We start from the raw sequence: 20,196 nt of genomic DNA on the forward strand, positions 1-20,196 counted from the left end.
AAAGAAATTGAGGCTCAGACCACTGAAGTGTCTTGTCCCAGTTTACCCAGCTAGTCACTAGCAATACTGGACTCCAACTTAGCTCCTATGCTCCAGCCTAGAGTGGGTGAAACTCAAGAAGGAAAGTTCTTACAGGGCCACTTAGGAGCAGACAGCCTCTCAGGGCAACGTTCTTTTATGTTGATGTGAAGCAGCAAATCTTTCAGGGATACAAGCCTCCAGGAGATTCTGCCGTCTGTCGGCTGATGTGTTAGAGAACCTCAGAAGGAGGTCAGCAATCCAGCCACTTGCCAAATGGTGCCCACCCAGGAAGGAAGGACCAGAATTTAAAGAAGCTTTTCCCGCCCATCGCGATGAGCTTTCTTGACCACAGGCAGGGCCATATGGACTCATAGACTTTTAAGGACTTTTATTCAAGCTCTTTGCTTCCTAGTGATGGGGAAGTAACTTGCCCAAAAGGCTACCTCATGACTTAATGGTCCAGGTGGCTAGAATCAATGGTTCCCAACTCAGCCAGAGTTCTTGTCTACCCATTGCAGGCTCGCTGGGGCTGGGCCTGGGAGAGAGTACATCACCCTTCCATACACATTGCTTCCATGTGTTTGGCTCATCAGCACACTGGTTTGAGCCTTCCCAGATTCAACACTGGGGCCAGCAGAGGTGAGTGGTGTTGGGGCAAAACAGTCCATTGGCCAAGCTGGAGAGAGATAGTCACATAAGGAAATTCACACTCTTCCTATCTTATTAGGGGTCCCCATGATGGGGAAGCGGAGAAAAAAACAAGGATCTCTGAGGGAAATCACTCCTTACCTGCCCACTGCCCCAGAGGTAGCCTTGGGGGTGGGAGGAGACCACCGGCTTGCTCCCTAATAGTGGACTTGAACTTGGCACAAGGGACTAGCTGAAACTGGCATTGTTTCCACCTGTCAGAGTATACTGCTGAAGAAGATGGGGCAGGGATAAAACAGGAACTGCTAAATTCAGCTTGGCACTTCTTAGCAGCCCCCACTGCCCATGCTGACTCCAGTCCCAAGCCAGAGAGGCATGAGTTGTGTTGAACATTAAAACTGGTACCCTCTTTGATCTGAACCTTCCTTTCTTGATCACCCCTGGCGGTTCAAAGAATGCCCCCAGCTTACTGTTCCTGGTGGTGCTGAAAGAATACCCATAATTGTTACCAAACAGAGGACAGAGTGAGGAAACACGCCTTCTTTGCCCAGCTGGTTCCCAATTGGCACTTCACTACAGCAGAGATGGAAGGGCAGGCGGGTGCCCTTGGCACTTAATTTGTACCCACATGGGGGTTTGCTGCTTGACCTGGGGACTGATGGGTCCTAGATGCTCCATCTAGCCAGCATGCCCACCACGGCAGGGCCGCCCACCTCCTGTTTCTCGTGAAAACCAGCTGTGGTTTCCATCAAATCCTAATTGCTCTGCATCTGGCCTTCAATCTGCCATGGCCTCCCTACAGAATGCTGGCTTCTGGCTGTTCCCTCCTCCGGCCAGAACAATGCTGGGCTCTGGCCGCTGACCCAGGCCCGAGCAGGCCTGCCAACTCCATGGCCCTCAATCCTCACTTTGCACATCAGGGCTGGCTTCCCACCCCCATGGCTTCTCTGCAAGCAAGGTTAGGGAGGGTTACCCACACGCTCTGACAGACCACTTTGGGCCCATCCAACTCCCCTTGTTCCTGAGTAGAAAGAGGACCAAGATGTGACCCTGAAAGGCTTAATTATTTATAAGCATTTCTAGCAATGCCTCCTCTCCCTGTCTCTTGCACTGCTCTGGGGTGTTCATTCCACTTGGACTGATACCAGTTAATGTCCTTCGCTTCAACCTGACCTGAAATTGCAATGTCCTGAACAAGAGTAAGTGGGGCAGCCGACATTTCACGAGGGGAAGCTTGGCAGCCAGGCTGTGAGCTTGCAATGCCCCATATGGGTCCCAGTTAGTACTTTGCATTTTCTTTTCTCCCTTCTTGGAACTGCTTTGTTCTTTCTCCTACTGCCCTCTAGCCTCTTCATTGCCTTGGGAAAGGGGGGCTATCATGAAATCATCATCAACTCCACTATTTATTGAGAAGTTACTGTGTGCCCAGTACTGGGCTAAATTCCGTAGGTTGGGTGTCTCCCTTCAACCTAACAACAACCTTCTAAGGCAGGCTTGATGGCATCTCTACTCTCAAGCCTAAGAGGGGTTAAATGATTTGCCTGAGTGTCCACAGCTTGTAATAGTTGGAGCTGGAATTCAGCTCCAGCTTCTTTGGTGCCCCAGTCCTCATGTTCGTGACCATTGCACTGCGTGTCCCTCTTTCAAGAAAACATGGCTTGGCTATACCCTGGAACAGAAGACCCCTGGGAAGCTGCCTTTGACACTTCTTATTGGGTCCCCTCAGCACAGATCATGCACAGGCAGATGGGAACAGATATGCAAGTCGAAGGAATTCCCAATGGAAAACACCAGAGTGATCTGCAAGGCCCCCCACAGCCGTGTGTTTGCCCTCCCAAGACCCGGAATCCCACGGCCATTTCCTGTACCCCGGCCTGGAAAGCCAGTTCCACACACCAAGAGTGTATCTGCCTTGCACTTCTTGGTGGCCTCTGCTTCTCCCAATGGATTCTGCAAGGTGTTTCCTGTAGATCTTGCTGACAGTCTTTGCTGGCACGTAGCAAAATCCGTCTAGAACATCATGATCTGCTGGCCTCAGCCTGGGCCGGGTTTTGTTTTTGTTTGGCCTTAAAAAAAAAAAAAAAAAAAATCCTTTTTTTTTTTTTTTTCCCCAGCCAGGGGCATGGGGACAGGAGAGAGGAGGAGGGAGATGAAGGTAAAAATATTGACAGAGTGAAAAATATTAAATATTACTTCTGTTTGAAAGATAGAAACTTCCGGGCCTGGGATGCAGCTTGGTGAGTTCAGGTTGGACTGTGGTTGAAGTTTGGGGATCAAGGTGGCAGCTTGGCCTTTATGTCTCAAAGTACACCTGTCAGGGGGCCATGGTGGCCAAGACTGGGTATAAAAGAGAGCTCCCTCCTGTTTTAAAATCAGCTTTTTCTGAGGAGTTCAAGGAGCATTTGAAATAAGCCATCCAGGGATGATGGGGGCAGATGGCGCCCTGTCCCATTCTATAGGAAACTGGAGGTGAATTGTTCCAAGTTACTCAGAGCATTGGATGGGCTGGAGAATCAACATATCTCTTCTATCACTGTCTTAGCTCCTGTTAAACTAAATCATCAGGGCAAGGGTGGTTGAATTTTATCCTCAAGCATATAGCATATCCCCACTTGGTATGTGTGAAGTTATTAGAGCATAGTCCCCATGGAGATGCCATCCTGGAAGCATTTTTATTACCTCGGATTAATATACAATTGGGGGGGATTAAAGACAGAAGCCCTCTCCTCAGCAGCCTTTAGAATCCTTCTGTTGGTAGACATGGGGACATTCAGAGCAGGAGACCCTACCTGGTATTAATGTTTAATGCTCTCCTAATATACTTTAACCACTGAGACTATCCCAGGTTTATTTAAATTCACGGAAATAAACTCTCTGCTGGACTGTCAGCCTAGATAATAGGATGACTGCTGCAGAAACAACAGCAACAAGAACAGTGGCTGATAAAGAGAACAGGTTGGTGAGGGCCACTCAAACCGTGTAGTTGATGGACCAGGTGGGGTGACTTAGGAGCCAGTTTTGTACTTGGCCACTGTCACGAGTTTTGGCCACAGCAAATTGTCCAGACAGATACCAGGCAAAGGAAGACCTTTAAGACAAGACCAGAAGAGGTGCCTGAAGCATCTTAATTACTTATGTAGGTTTGGTTAACTTTTCAGAGATGTGATTCTAGACCCAGAACACAGGGAGGACACGACATCCAGGATCATTACTGATGAAGGGAAAGTAGATCTCAGGGGACATGTGTGAATTAGAAGAGGATGATAAAATAACCTGAGACCTCTAGGTTGTAAGGAACCCTAGAATACATCCACTTCTCTCTTCCACAGAATAAAAAACTAGGGCTCTAAGAGGGAAGCTATTTGTCAGACTCACAGCAAGCAGATAGAAGAACCAGAAAGACAACCCAGCTCCCAACTCCTGGCCCAGAATTCTTCCTACTACTCAATACTTTCTATATAATAAGACATCTTTTCCTAAAAAAAAATCCTTTTACTTCCAAACCCAAATAAGTACAGTTATTTCGTGAAGTAGGTAATTTATTAAATCATGTCAAAGTTGGGAGACAGAATCTGTTTTGAAAATACTAGGAGTTTTTCATGGATGGTTGGAGTCTTAGCCTGCATTGCCAGCAGTGAAAGGATCCAGAGTGAGGAAGGTGAATCTCTTTCAACTTTGTACACTAGGCAAACCCCTGGGAAATTTGCATTCACCCGCCACTAACAGATTAGAGAGGTAAAGGCCCCAGGTGAGACAGAGATGGAAGGAGACTTGGAACCACATCACAGGTGGGGAAGAGCCATCGAAATCAATGCAAATATTTATTCTGGAGATGATTTGGGGAATATGACCATGCTGTTCAAATATCTTCTTTTGTGTAAGCCTAAGATGTCAACCAGCTGGGGGAAGGCCACAGAGAGGCGGTAGAAAGAAATTTGGTACAGTCAAAATATGGCTTAACATGGCACAAGCTGACCTAACTCATAGATGTTTGCATAGTTGCCGGATTAATCCTGGGATGAGACTGTAGAACAATTCAGAGGAGGTTACACTGAGTGGTTGTGAAGGTTCCACTCAACCTAGAGTCTCCGGCCTGTGAAATGTGCCTGTCCCTGTGCACTGTGAGCAAACGTGTGCTCTGGAAGGGAGGTAGGACCCTGTGGTGAAAGCAGCAGCTCAAGAGTCAGGCTCCCGGGACTGGCAGGCTGGGCCCAGCTCTTCTAGTTACATGATCTTGGAAAGTCACTCTCTACAAGCCTCAGTTTCTATGAGATGGGGCTAAGGACAGCACTTACTTTATAAGGTCTTAATGGGGTTCAAATGGAATAATCTGTGTAAAGCATTTAGCCCTGAATGTGCTTGATAGATGACGGCACCTAGTATAATTAATGACAGTCTTATAATTAGCATTATAATTAATGACAATAAGATTTTTATCAGTAGGGAAACGTGGCACTGCCCCCAGTGACCACTGTGCTTTTTGTGGCAGTGTCTGGCCAAGCTTGGGTTCATCTCTGATATTCTCGTTTCTCATTCTCCGAGAGCACTGGCATGTCAAGGATACCATGCCCCTGCTGGCTCTGTGTTATTCCAGTCAGAAACATCCATGAGCACTGCTTGGGGCTGTGCTTCAGAGACTATCTTAGCCCACCTTTTAGTGTGTGCATTCCATGGACGGACTAGGAAGCCCTGCCAGCCCTCAGATGTACGGCAAAGGTGGTCAGGGGAGGTCATTCGTGCTGGGGATGCTCTGCAGATGCTCTGTGGCATGGGGACTGGCCTTGAGGGCCACCCAGCATCCAGCAACAGGGCTAGCTATGGTCAGGCACATGCAGCGTTTATCAGACCAGCCCCCTTCAGAGGAGGAGAGATGCGGAGTGCAGCCAGACACCTACTTTGATGGGAGAGGTGCACTCTGGGTGGTCCACAGAACCAGAAAACATGATTCAGGTCTGGTCTGGTACAGGGTGCCATCCCATAGCTGGATAGGGATCCCCATGAGATCTGGAAACCACCTTTGAGGTTATCTATGTTCCTAACATTCAGTGATCCCATTGGGCTCATGGGCAACTCTGTTGGGAGGGAATGAGCCTGCACATTGGGGAGTAACAGCAGGGGGATGGGGGAAGAGGGAGCTTGGGTTTATTTTGGAAAACTTGTGCCAGCTGGTTTCCATCTTCATTATTTTTCATCCTCACAAATATAAGTCACCTTTCTTCAGAACAAGGAAAATGAGACTTGAAGAGTTTATGTATCTTGCCCAGCTGGAATGAGTCAGTGGGCTGGGTTCAGAAGTCCATGCTCCAAGCCTGAGCATGGCCACTGAAAGGTTATCAGAACTGCACCAGGTGGATGGAATCTTGGGGGTCTGATGATCCCGGGAACAGAGAAGTAGTAGCATCATTGTCTACAGACCCAGATTGTGAGACAGTCCTGAAAAGTCCCCCATTCAAGCTCCTATCACCCAGGAAACTTGACATTTGCTTGGGTCAGAATGAGCTAATGGGCTTCCTCTGCTTCTTGTCAGCCAGGGTCTTCATGGTCCCTTAACTATGTGACATCTCACACTCCAGACTCAGTTTGACTGCTGTGTCCTTGCTTAGGCTCTTCCCACTGTCTAGATTATCCCCCTTCTTTTCTTTCCATGTTCAAAACTCAACACATTTCTTCTTGGTCAGCTCACGGCAGTGGAACTGGCCTTGGACAGTTGCAGCCAGATACGGTGGGTGAAGCAGCTGTATAATAGAGGAAGATGGAGTGGGAGGCTTTCAGGAAGCAAGCAATAGATGCCAGGATGGAAAAGGCATCTTCCTTCACCCAGTACCTATTTGCTGAGCACCTACTATGTTCCAGGCATTGTGGGAGGTATTGGGGACATAATGATGAGCAAAACAAGTCATGATCTCAATTTAGTGTGTAATGCTAGGAAATCAGACATTATTCAGATGAATTTCCAAACAAACTTACAAACTGAGGAATATGAGAATATTGAGCAGGAGTCCTGTCTTAGTCTGATGTTGAGGGAGGGGTCAGGGAAAGCTTCCTCTGAGGAAGTGTCCTTTGAGTTGGAATATGAAGGATGAATAGGAGTTGCTAGATAAAGGGGAGCAGAAGGAGGTCTTATGCAGAGGGAATGACATGTACAAAGGCCCCGAGGCCCTTGCACCCGAGCAGAGTTAAGACCAGGGTTGCCAATCAGGTGTCCAGTAAAGTTCACTTGTCTCCTCCCTTGCCCCTCTCCTTGGTCCTAAGGCCTGGGCTCCCCTCCCCCAAACCATGGGGCTTTAGGCTGATTACTGGACTTCTCTGTTTTAGGGAGTTAACCCCGCCTCAAAGTTCTTACCATCTATGGCTTATGCGAGTCCTCTGATAATTAAACCTTGAGAATTTTCCTTTACTCTGCATGTCTGATGCATTTGATGTGGCTGATTGTTTCAGATTGGTGAAATGTCAAGCAGTCGAAAGATGAGCTTTGCTGGCAGGCATATATGGATTTACTTTCTGGCTGTGTGACCTCTGACACGTTTCTTATCTATCCTGAGTCTTGTTTTCTTGATCTACCCAGTGGAAATAATACTCTTGCAAGTTAGTTTTAAGGATTAGCTATAGGGGCATCTGGGTGGCTCCGTCGTTAAGCATCTGCCTTCGGCTCAGGTCATGGTCTCAGGGTCCTGAGATTGAGCCCCGCGTCAGGCTCCCTACTCCATGGGAAGCCTGCTTCTCCCTCTCCCGCTCCCCCTGCTTGTGTTCCCTCTCTCGCTGTGTCTCTCTCTGTCAAATAAATAAATAAAATCTTAAAAAAGAAAGGATTAGCTATAATATTGGTAAGGTGTGTCTGTTTTGTTCACTGTGTGTTTCCACCACCTGACACAGTGCCTGGCACACGGTAGCCACTCAGGAAATATTTACTGAATGCACAAGAGGCTCAGGCATTATGGACTGCATTCAGAAGGTTTGATGGGGGGGTAGTCTTTTCTTTTTACCACTGACACCGCTAGGGCAGGCTGTCAGGCTAGGGCAGGCTGTGTGCAAAGATACCAGGGACAGGCTTTATCATTCTGTCGTTACCCACTTTGACCAAAGACGGCAGCCTTAAGCATTCTTTACTTAATTATTTTCTTTAAAACAAAGGTTGGCTTCCTTAAAAGGCACTTGTATCTAATCTCCAGCCACTCCTCCACACTCTTCAACGTTAGTTACCTTTGGTAACTGTCTTGGGGCTTGAAGATCTATAGTCTGGCCTTCTTTTTCTTCATACCTGTTTCTGCCCGAGTGCCCACTACCTGGGTCCTGAGCTGGTTGGAAGGTTCTGAGTAAGCTGGGCAGGGGAGCACCTGTTTTCAATGGGACCCCCTGCACTGGGTCCACCTGGTGTCCACAGTCTTCCTGGCTGAAGTTAGGGAAGTTAAAGAGAGAAAGGGGAAGCCTTGACTGAATTAAAAGCTACCCAAAGGGTAAGTTATAAATGTACCACATTCTTTTTGGCATCTGTGCTACATAATCCTCCGAGACAGAGCAGGGAGCAGACATTGCTTCTTACTCAAACCACAACAAAGTCTCCCATCCATCTTTGCTGCATTTTGAGAACAGATTCACTGTCTGTCTGCAAAGACACATCTGTAGGTCTGCTGTACAAACGAGGGAGGTCCCTTTGCTTCAGAGTTCCTCGGCTTTCCTACTCCTGGACCTATCCTGGAGTCCCTCCACTCTCCTAGCAAACAAAATCCCAATTAGCAGAAAAATAAAATACTATAGACAGCTCCTGAGATGCTGCCAGCTGTCTGGTCTCACAAAAATGACCTGACCTGAAAGCTCTAAGTTCTGAGAACCATTCGTCGGCACGGTATTTTTCTGGGCACTGCTTCAAAGGGGCCATGGTTGAAGACCAGGCTGCTATTCTGGTGGCCTCTTGTGTGGGATAAAGTTTCCCATGGGCCCCTGGGGAGGGCTGGAGCACTCGGCAGGGGGGTGTTCTGAGCACCCCTGACCTGTGTGCCCGCACGACAGTGAGCAGGTCAGCGCCTCTGAACTAAATGGGGTAGAGCTTTCTAGAGGTCAGCATGCCTCCTAGGATCTGGCACACACTGAGCTGAGCCAGCAGAAACACCAAGGTAAAACCACTGGGAGAGGTTAAGAGGCTTGGAGGAGGGTGTTGGGGGAGACAGGGATTCCGTAAATCTTAACTTTGAAGATCAGAAACAGGATGTGACCTGGAATGGGACCATGGGTGGGTCTGATGCAAAGTGGGGCAAACGAGGCCTGAAAGTGTTTCTAGGGGATTCTCGAGGCTTTGGGGCCCTCCGATCAGCTGACCATTCAGGCACCCATTGGGCACATACTATCCTAAGGGCTGCCGGCAGGGATGAAGTGATGTCTCTATCACTGCCCACCTGAGAAGTGACATGTGTTGGAGCAAGACCCAGCCTATGTGAAGCTGGGCATTCCTGCCTACCTCTTGGCTTCCACAGTCCCCTGCCCCTTGTCACACACACTGCTTTCTGTCACTCTGATGGGTAGGCTCTCCAGCCCCCAGAGCTTCGCCACTGCTCCCTCCTCCACCTGAAGGCCTTTTCATTCTCTTTGCCTCAGCTGACTCATGATTTCTCAGACCTCAGCTCAGGCAGGATGCCTCCCCACAACACACATCCATAGCACCACCAGGGTCTTACCTAGGGAATAAGGACCATCTTAGAAAGGAGACGGTGTTTCAGTGATCTGAGTTTCTAAATGGCTAGTAAGGCAACTATCCCAAAGTGTTCACCAAGCATGATTAGAATGGCTGAGGCTTTTGCTCTGCAAAGGTGATCAGGAGGGGCATGTCAATATCCCAAAGCACAGAAACTGCCTAGCTTGGCTGGGCGTGTCTGATACATGTTCCCGTGGCTCCCTGGGCTTTAACCACTTATCTTCTTGTCTCAAGACAGAAATAAGCTTCTTGAAGGTAGGACCTTGTCTACCTGCTGACTGCTGAATCCCCAAGGCATAGCAGAGGATCCAAGGCACGCAGTCAAACATTTCTGAAATAATAGTGAATGAGTGAATTAATTCCAAGTACTCCTGTTAGAAGGAGGAGAAAGATGAGGAGCAGAAGGGGGGGAGGAGGAGGAAGGAAGAGAAGGAGGAGGGGGAGAGGGAGGAGGAGGAAGGAGGAGGGGGAGTGAGGAGGGAGGTGGAGGGGGAAGGAGGAGAAGAGGAGGAGGAAGAAGGAGGAGCGGGGAGGGGGAAGAGGGTGGAGGAGAAAAGAGAAGGAGAGGAGGAGGGAAGAGTATAAGGAGGTGGCACCACTGACCTCCTTTCTGAGGCTGAGCCTTGGGTGCTGTCCCCCCACAGGCATTTGTTAACTGAAGCCTCTTGTAACCCTGTGACTCACCTCTTTTTAGATTTGAATCTTCAGCATTTGGAGATTAAGGGTCCCATTTTAACTTCTCAGATCACACTTGTACCTGCCTCCCTCTCTTCTTTTCTGGGTGACCTTTAGGAACTCAGACTGCTGACCTGCACTCTAAGAGCCTGAACCTGAAGCCATCACTGTCTCCTTTTATTGCATTATCTTTGATTCCCTCCTGTGGCCTCATTCTTCATTCAACAAACATTTGGGGAAGCCTTGCCATATTCTAGGCACCTTGTCAGGTGCTGGGGTCACAGATGCAGGCCTATTACCTAGTAACTCAGGCTAATGAGTGCCAAGCAACTGACCATTAAGGCAGAACATCTTTGGGAAGAAAGGAAGCCAAGAAGACGGGCGGGATTTAGTGTGGCCTGGGGTGGGCAGAGGGCTTCCTGGAGGAGGTGACATTTCAGCTAGGGGGGTCTTGCAGGGAAACATGTAGGCAGATGACTAGGGAGAAAGTCATTCTCACTGAGACAAGGGGCACCACAGGACAGGTCAGTGTAGTGGGACAGGGAGGGGGGAAGCAATAGGGGGTGCTGGAGAGGCCTGAACCCCAGAGAGCCCTATATATATACATCACTGTGCTATTCAAAATAATCCTGTTATGGGCGCCTGGGTGGCTCAGTTGGTTAAGCAACTGCCTTCGGCTCAGGTCATGATCCCGGAGTCCCGGGATCGAGTCCCACATCGGGCTCCCTGCTCGGCGGGGAGTCTGCTTCTCCCTCTAACCCTTCCCCCTCTTGCGCTCTCTCTCTCACTCTCTCTCTCTCTAATAAATAAATTAAAAAAAAAAATCAAAATAATCCTGTTATGTTGCAAAACCAACGGAGGCTTGGGGGGCTGTGGGTAGGGTTGTTGCTCCCATCTGTTCCTGGGAGAATGCGGGGGCTGTGGGGAAGGATCTCCCTTCCCACTTCCTGTGCTTTGGGGTGCTGACAGTCCCCTTCTGGCCCTTTGCAGGATGAAAGCCTCAGCAGTTCTAATGCTTGGTGAACACTTTGGGGGCAGTCACCTTAGCAGCCTTTTAGAAACCCAGATCACAGGAATACCACCTCTCTTCTCAGATGGTCCTCACTCCCCAAGTAAGTCAGCCTTGAATCCAGGAACCAGCCAGTCCTAGGACTTTTACCCTGTCCCAGGCCAACTGATCCATACCTTTCTCCCAAACTGGCTGTGGCTACAGGAAGTGAGGGTAGCTGACTTTGAAAGTGGTTACACTGCAAATGAAATGTATTAATGCCAAGTCCAGACATATGCCTAGGTGGTGACTCTTAAATGTTGTCTTTTAATAGTTTAAAATCGAGATCGCCACTAAAAACATGAAAGCTAAAGTAAGATGCAGATTTTGCTTGTGTTCTTTTTGGATAATCTCAAAGTTCCAGGCAACTTGACCTTTCTGGGCCTGTGTTCCCGTTGCTTGCCTCTCTGGGCCCCTTCATTTCATATACAACTGACGTCAGCTGAGGCCCCAGCATGTTTTCCGGACTGCTCAAGCAGAAACCCACATTGCTTCCAAGGTGAGGAGAGCTAGGAGCCCCCACGTGCCCCTCCCCCCCTTTTTGCCAGGAGGCCCAGGACAGGGCATCCCCGGGACAGCCTTGCCTCAAGGACCCGAGAACACAAGGCAGGCACTGAGAAAAGAGGCTCTGTGCAGAGAGGTTTTAATATCCTCCCGCTTTTAATAGCTTTCCCTGAGATGGAAACTTGGGTTGAAATGATTTGCAGCTCTCCAGATTTTTCTGAGTGTGTGTGTGTATTTGGGTTTATTTTTAGCCACAGGGGTTCATTCCGTGCCAAAAAAACCTGCTTAAATAAAACCAAGATTAATATTTTTACTTAACGGAAAGAGTTAGTCAGGACAGGCTTTGAACTGGAGACTCCCTATCTTGATTTGGGAGTGCATCTTAACTGTCTGGTAGTGGCTCTGACATCAACAAAAAAGGCCTTTGAAACTGACAGAGAGCAGTGCCCTCAGGGGACCAGGGTAGGATGCAGGAAGAGCCTATTGTGAGACTTCTCCAAGGGGCATTCTTCCTCACATGGGCTTCCCCTCCCTGCTCCCCTCCTGTTCTCCAGGGCCATCTTTCTGGAAAGGCGGGTAAGTTGGTCCTGGCTCTGCTCAGAGCCTGGCTGGGATTCTGCCTCACTCCCAACTCCTTCCTTAGACCCTCCCCACCAGATCTGGTCCAGGCTTCTGCTTCCTCTGGATTCAGATAAAGCAAACTAAGTCTGTGCTCTGGGATGGGCTAAGGCCTAGATCCGCAGTTGCCTCTAGGGAGCTCCAGATGCCCCTCCCCTTGGACAGACTTCACCCCTCTTTGGGCCATGCCAGCTCTATGTTCTTGCTCATACTGCTGTGTTTGCTCTACTTGGATATCATTTACCTGTTTCCTTGCCGGTCTTTTTAAACTTGGCCCCTGAATTCCTCAGGGCCTCATTTATCTCCTTGTCCCTGTGAGCCTAGCACAGTACTCCATAAATGATTGTTGAACAGATGTTTATCTGGCCCTATGAACTGAGAACTGCTATTAACCCCTTCTGATGGAATAAGGCTCAGAAAGACTTGGTCATAGGCCAAAGCTTACCCATAGGAGTTATTTATCTTTTTTTTTTTTTTAATCACCCTTCATGTAGGTGGCCCTTTTAGCTTCATGTATTCAGCAGATACACAGTAGGGATTTGTTATGTGCCAGGCTCTCCTCTGGTTGCTCAGGCTACAGTAGTTAGTAAAGCAAAGAACCTGCCCTCTTGTGAGGCTTGCATTCTAGTGGACAGCACACGGATACGGACTATGTCAACTGGTGGTCAGTGCTGTGGAGCAGTGAGGCTGGCCAGGGGTGACAGGGAATGCATGAGAGAAGATTATGGGGGATCATGGAGGCCCCCTGACCGGGTGATATTCGAAGTAAGTGAGGGAGGGAGCCATGTGGCTATGGAAGGAAGAATGTTCCAGCGGCGGGGGGTGGGGGGCGTGGGTAACTGCAAGGGCAGAGGCCCTGAGGTGGTGTTTGGGGTGGTGAACAAGGAGTCGGGGGCTGGGGGCCAGAGTGGAGCAGGTTGCCATTTCCAAAGATGAGGAAGGTAACGGGACCATGGGTGAGCGAGGGGTGTTTTCAGGACCCAGTTTTGGATGGGTTGAGTCGGAGATGTCTTATTAGACCTCCAAGTATAAATGTACACTAAATGTAGACTCATGTTGTGGGGGCTCTGGGTTGGAGGTTGCAAAGATGGGAGCTGCCAGTGGTACAGATGGTACAAGGCCACGAGCTGGGTGGAGGTGAGAGGAGGCAGAGGAACCCACCACTGCCCGGATTGAGCACTGTGGAGGTCGCGGGTGACCTTGACGAGAACTGCTTTGGTGGCGTGAAGGAGGGAGCTCAGGTCGCGGCAAGAACCTTTCAAGGTTGGCATTCATCCCCCTGACCTAAAAGCCAGGATGGGAAGTGACTTGCCCAGTGTTACATAGTGACAGGGCCCTGACTGCATCCAGGTCCACATGCTCCATGCCTGCTCATTCCAGTGTCTCATGGCCACTTCTCCAGGGGTTTTCCTGATCTGAACTTTCAGCCTCCAAGTCTTTGTAGAGAGGCTTTAAGGCGTGGTGACACAGGGGCTAGAAACCAGAAGGATTGGGTAGGGCAGGCCTTCAGGTGTCTGCCCTCCACCCTTCATTCCTAAGGCCCTTTCCTCAAACCTGGACATCATCAATGTGTCCCCAAAGAGGCGAGGGTGACTGGAGGTGGATACCAGAGCTCCTCGGGGGATGAGGAAATGCTGGATTGGATCTCTTGCTGTCTTCCTCTGATTAGCACATTTCAGAACCTTCAAGTAATCACCATCAGCAACCTAACAGTATATCATCTGTTTAGCTTCAGGGTTACAAAGTGCCTTTTTACATATATATTGTCTCATCTAATTAATCAGCCTAATTAACTTCAGACCCACAGTGTTGTGAGAAACCTCAAGGATCGTCAGGTTTTGTGGTTTCTAAGTTATTTTATTTTCTTCCTTAAAAGCCTTGCTGGAAAGCACAGTATGCTAAACAGATGATATTCTGTTCTACTGCTGATGGTGATTACTTGTAGATTCTTAATAACAATCAGAGGGCACGTGTGTGTGAGTGACTGGGACAGAGTGGTTGGGTGGTCAAAGGGATGGGGGTCACTGGGGACTTATCAGGGGGGCCTTCCTCCTAGGGACCAATCCACCTCTCTGATCTTTAGCAGAGCAGACAGCGAGGGTGGGGAGGTGCAGAAAATTATGAAATGTTTTGCAATCAGTACAAATCCCATGAAAAGGCTTCAGGCAGTCTGATTTCTTGGGGGACCCACCAATTTTTCTTCCACTGGGAAGCAAAACCACCCTCAGGGTACCTGGTCTTCTTTGTAGTTGGAAAACAGGGACAATAATAGCCATCTCATAGAGTTATCATGAGAATAGAGCAAGAGAGCATGCATGCACTGCTTGGCACATGGGAGGGGCTTAATAAATAGTTGTTGCTATCAGTGTGTTCTAGTCCCTCCCTCTCCTCTAGACTTACTGATGTGATGTAATGAAATGCAGGGAGCTGATGGTTAACGAATGGGTGGGCAGCTGGAGGAGCAAGGGAGCCTGGCTCTGCCCTCTTTGGATAGGCTAAAATGCAGGATCTCCATGGGGCACAAGACCAGGGAATTGCCTAATGGGCTAAGCCAGATGGGCTGTGGGCCTGCCTTGCTGTGGGTCCCTTGCTTATTGTCTTTGTCATGAGCTCTCGGCCTTAAAAAGGCCCGAGTGGATGTCAATCAGGAAATAAACATCAAGTGACTATCAGACACTTCCTGACCCCTCTTTTCCTCCAAGTCCAAGTCCAGGAAGACAGGTGAGCCCACAGTCCAGGCCTTTCTGCTTACCTAGATCCTGCCTGCTAGGGGCCCATCAGAAGAACATTCCCTTCCCTGGGGTTGACACTAACAGTGACTTCTGCTTTTGGAGAAATTCATCCTACCTGCTGGCCAGGTCTTACCTACCCTTGCTCTCCTCCTAAAAACCATACCTTAAGTCAGCAAAATCATTCTAAAGGGCCTTCAGAGAGACAGGAATGGGACAGAGAGAGAGAGAGAGAGAGTGTGTGTGTGTGTGTGTGTGTGTGTGTGTGTGTGTGTGTGTGTAGGGGGGGTATGTGTATATACTGAAAGTATTTCACTCATGTGATGGCTGAATCAACTCCTCTACCATAGGGAGGATCTGTAGTGCTCTCAACAGAATCCCAAGATCTAAGATGGGCAGAATCCATGGTCTTAAGTTGGTATACATTAATTCATTTAAGGGATCCTTGATCCAAAACTCAGCCAAACTTTGCATTCCAACCTGCTAGCAGGAAAGTCCAACCATCAGATCGGGGTAGAAAGGTCTGGTTTGATTGAAGGTGGTTGTATGAGAGGTGGAAGGAGAGGGTGAGAGGCAGGGCTTTCTCGTGGGCATCCTGTCCCCTCTGAATATGCTGACGAATTGCAGATGTGCAACTTCTGGACACAGCAGTAAGCTGCACTGGAAGCTGAATCTTGTTTGCCACTGGAATTGTTTTTGTTCAAAACTTGTGCTGCTTATGGTCTACATTACTATGGATGGAGGTGGGGGCATGCAGCACACAACTATATTTCTGGAAGGGATGTGCCTTGTTTCTCTTGTTTTTGCAAGCTCTTACTAGCCCTCCCCACAAAAATTATTTAAAGAAAGAAAACTATATAGAGATATACCTTTACACCTGGACCCTCAGGTGTATGATATATTTAAGAGGGCCCTACATATATTTACAGGTCTATGTGCCAATTACATAAGCACACATAGCCTGGTCAGTTTCTTCTTACAGACTTTTAAATTAAAATACTGTTTACTCTGTTTTCCTTTGACCTCCATACCCGTGGAAGCCCAGGTTCCTTTCCCAGGAGCCAAGAGGTTCCAAGACTGAGATTCAGGCTGTTCGTCATTGCCCCTTTCCCTGACTGGTGCTTTCAGACCTTGGACACTAGCCTTCTAGCCATGAACTTTTAAACTTTGTCTTCCCACTAGCTGTGCTCTGTGGAGGTAGGAAATGGAACTTCTATTTCTCGTCATCACCCCCACCAGCACACCAATCCAGCTCACACCCATGTCGGTTTAGCTGCTGGGGGACACCGGGTAGACAGTGGGGGCCACGTTCCAGCATGAAGGAGAAGAAAGAAAACCTTTGTCTAGCCCAGCCCATCTGTAAAGCTGCCTTCTAGCCACTACACCAAGGTGGCGGGAACAGGCCAACATGCTGCCAGCTCTAAGTTTGGAAACTGTCTTCTGTTGTTGTTGGAGAACCGTGACCTTCCATACCTCCCCTGTCCACTGTGGCCCCCAGGCCAGCGAATACTTGGGAGCACTGTTATTGCCAAACAAGAAAGTACAAAATAGCACACATTTGCATTGCAGAGGAGAAACCGAAGCAAATAAAGACGTATTAATTCACAGACCTAATGGGCGGTTTGAGGTTGGCTGGTGTTTTTACTCTGGAAGGGCTTTGTGAATCTCTTTGGGAGAGCAGAATATTACTTAATTTTAGTTCAGTGTAGGGCAGTTTTGTTTTTATAAAGAAAACACTGGTGTGGCCTCTATGCTGGGCCTTCTCTGCCAGACTTTCTGGACCATAACCACTTGATCAAGGTTGGTCCTGGTGGGCTGCTCTTGGATTACATGTGGGTGATGAGATAGGACAGGTCCCTGTGAGGAGGTGGGTGCTCCAGACTTAAAAACACCTCGTATGTTTGTTCTGACCAGTTTACATGTACTCCCCCACCTCTCCCCGAAATTCTGTGTGGCCAGATATTTTGAGGAGCTTGCCTTTCTTCCCCAGAGAGAACCCCTAGGCCTTAGCTTATGGTGTATGTTAGAAGATAAAGATACTCAGACAAATAACAATAGGGGTCACTGGTAGGGGTGGTATTCTAACAGCAGTGACAGCAAACACTCCGTTGTCAGTCACAAGCATGAGGGTTATGAGGAATTGCTATAAATTAGGAAACGAAGACATAGAAGGGTTTAATGACCTTCCTAAGGTCATGCGGCACCACTGCTGGGATTCGAACCCAGGCAGTCAGGCTCCAGAGCCCTGGCTCTTCCATGCTCTTCCATGCTCTGCCATGTTGCTGCTCCACTAGAATTAGGACATGGCTTGTAAGCCACATGATGGGCACTGGGCCAAGACAATCAGAAAGATTTAGGAGAAAGGAGGTCGGGGACACAGGTTTGCCTGAGGCCACACGGTAATGGTGGAACTGAAACTCAAAAGTGGCTTCCTGACTACAGAAACTTACTCCCATTTCACTGAACTATTCTCAAATGAAAATGTTCCAAGCTCAGGCCATTTCAGGTAAGGAAGGAATTGGCTCGCTATGTGTAGAAGCTTCCAGAAGTACCTAGCTTTATGGGACAGGTCTGCTTATGACATGTTATGTCTAAATGAAGTCAAGCCATTTTTGAGCCAGGAAAGGGTAGAAGTTGCTATTTAAAGAAATCCCTTTTGCGATTTCTTCCCCCCTAAGGCAAAGACTCACTTGCTAGTTTACCTTCTATGTTAATGAAGCAGCAGAGGATGGAGCCAAATCAATTCAGGAAGAATCAATAGTAGAGTCCTGGCAGATATGCTCTCTGCCCAACAGTTAAGCTGTTACAACCTGACTGTGGGAGTTACTGTAGAGGAAATAGTCCCTGGGCCTCTGGGAGGCTGGCTCCCTGCCGAGGATGCTGCTACAAAGTTAGACACAGAGGTGGAGGCAGAATGTTGAGGGAGCTTGGCCTGGAATCTTGCCAACTGCTCGTTTTTGCAGCGGACTTGGAAACAGCCACTCGCCTCCTCCCAATCTGAGCTGAGTCCGCTAAATTGCTAACTTCGCCAATGGGCTCTGTGTTTTACCCTCCCTGGCAAGAAGGTCTGGAGGGGCTATTGATTCATCTGGGTCTTGACTTCATGTCTGACTGGAAGAGTGGGATCCAAACTCATTTGGGGAGGAACAGGACAGAATCCAGTTGGGGTGGCAGAGATTGGTTCCTAATAAAGGTTGTTTTGTTTTGTTTAAAGATTTTATTTATTTATTTGACAGAGAGAGACACAGCGAGAGAGGGAACACAAGCAGGGGGAGTGGGAGAGGGAGAAGCAGGCTTCCCGCTGAGCAGGGAGCCTGACGCGGGGCTCGATCTCAGGACCCTGAGACCATGACCTGAGCCGAAGGCAGATGCCCTGTTTTGTTTTGTTTTAATTTAAGAGATTAGAGTCAATGAATTGAGAAACATGGTGGGACGTCCAAAATGGGGAAGGATAATGGAGCTACCAGCATGGGCAGGAGTGTGTGTGTGTGTGTGTGTGTGTGTGTGGTATTCTGTTTAACAGACATTTATTGAGTACCTACTCTTTTTAGGGGCTAAGTACAACTAGAGGTAAGAAAGAGTGACAGGATCTTAGAGCTTGAAGAGTTCAGCTTGTGACTCAAAGCACGGCTGTTATACATATAAAATCCATTCCATTCTGGGCAAGGTCCTAGCATGAGAGCTTCCAGACCCCCTTTTCTTGCCAGTTTTTGTTATTAGATGACTTTTTTTAGGTTGAGCCAATGAACACAACTTCTCTGTAATTTCTGAATTGTCTTTAAGATCTGTCCATTATTCCTCCATGTGTGAGTTCTATAAAATATCTGAAGACAGCTACTGGGTGCTTCTTCTTCACATAAAATACAAAAAAAAATGCACAGCCTCTTATAATCTCAAAGTAAATCCATCCCTCCTCTGTGTTCTCACTGCATGTAGTAAATGCCTATCTTACAGGCTTCCTCACATTGGTCTAATAGTTTTCCTGTTCATAGTCAATTGATGTTTACTAAGCAACTCCTTTCTGCCAGATGTTGTACTAAGAAATTTCATAAGATCTTTGTTTAATCCTCATTCCAATTCTTTGATGTAAGTAGACTTACACTCTCTTTACAGAGGAGAAAAGTGAGGTTCAGAAGAGGAAGTGGCTTTAATTCTCTGTCAGTTTCCTTGCTGTATAATGTGGATGGTGATATTGCCCTTGTAAACAGTCTTGAGGAGTAAATAAATGAGATGTACTACTGCATACAGTTGGCATGTGATAAATGGGAGCTACTTTTATTGGCAGCAATCCTTCCATGGTCAGCCCATGCCATTTTTGGTGATGATGATGATGATGATATCAATAATGTTCATATAACATATACTATGTCGGAGACACGGTGCTGAGTTTCACATGCATTATCTTACCTAATCCTTCCAATTCAGGAGATTGGTACCATTATTATCCCGGCTTTACAGAAGAGGAAATTGGAGGCCAGAAACAAAGTTCCTTGCCCACAGTCATAATAGCCATAAAGAGCAGAGCTGGGGTTAGAACAGTTCCGTTGGCTCCTGAGCCCCTACTCCCAACTTCTCCCTCCTCAACCACATCTTAACTGAGCTATGCTTTACTGCATAACTTGCCATCCATCTAAGTGCTAGGAATGAAAGGCCCCATCAGAATGCTGACCGGCCATGGAGAGAGGCTGGGATGCATTGCAATCCTGCAGGCCTGTCAGGACTCAGTGAATGTATGCATGCAAAGGAGAGCCCCAAATGAAGCAGCATTCAGGAAGAGGTCCTGGTGGAAAGAGAATAGGTCTGGGAGACCAGGCAATTGTCAGATGGACAATGAAGGGATGGCAAGAGGCTCTAAAAAGAGCAGTAGATTTTGGATTATGGTAAAACCAGAGTTAAGAAACTCCTCCAGGGGTGAATGCAGCCTAGGAATTTCCAGGGTTGGCAATTGTGAACATTTGGGATAATTAAGTTGAATGATGACTGCCTGCCTTCTCGCCTCCATTCCTCTCCCACCCCCCAGTGTCTCTCTTCTGAATTCTTGCTTTTATAAACACAATCATCTACTCAAGTTAGCCCAGAGGTAAGAAAGCAATTCCAGGCACCCAATCTGAGATGTGGTCCCTGATGTGGTTCAAGTCTCCCTAACCTCCTTCCTGTCTATATCTTGCCTTTTTCTGCAGTGATCCGGGCCAAGGTGGTAGGGAAGAAGCTGGTGAAGGAGGGGCCCTTTGGCACGCTGGTCTACACCATCAAGCAGATGAAGGTGA

At 48.1% G+C, this 20,196-nt stretch overlaps 2 protein-coding genes across 3 annotated transcripts in view; one reads left to right on the forward strand and one right to left on the reverse strand.

Annotated features, from left to right (window-relative positions):
- The window catches only part of SYN3 (synapsin III), a 445,565-nt gene that overhangs the window by 262,457 nt on the left and 162,912 nt on the right, over positions 1 to 20,196 (reverse strand). The window lies entirely within an intron of this gene.
- The window catches only part of TIMP3 (TIMP metallopeptidase inhibitor 3), a 59,191-nt gene that overhangs the window by 24,201 nt on the left and 14,794 nt on the right, over positions 1 to 20,196 (forward strand). Inside the window, exon 2 of the mRNA XM_081822369.1 lies at positions 20,110 to 20,192. Within this exon, the coding sequence (XP_081678495.1) occupies positions 20,110 to 20,192 (83 nt within the window). The remainder of the gene's footprint in view (positions 1 to 20,109; positions 20,193 to 20,196) is intronic.

Source organism: Leptonychotes weddellii, chromosome 5, assembly GCF_054177405.1.
Source record: "Leptonychotes weddellii isolate Sample4059 chromosome 5, ASM5417740v2, whole genome shotgun sequence".
In the NCBI taxonomy this organism is placed as follows: domain Eukaryota; kingdom Metazoa; phylum Chordata; class Mammalia; order Carnivora; family Phocidae; genus Leptonychotes; species Leptonychotes weddellii.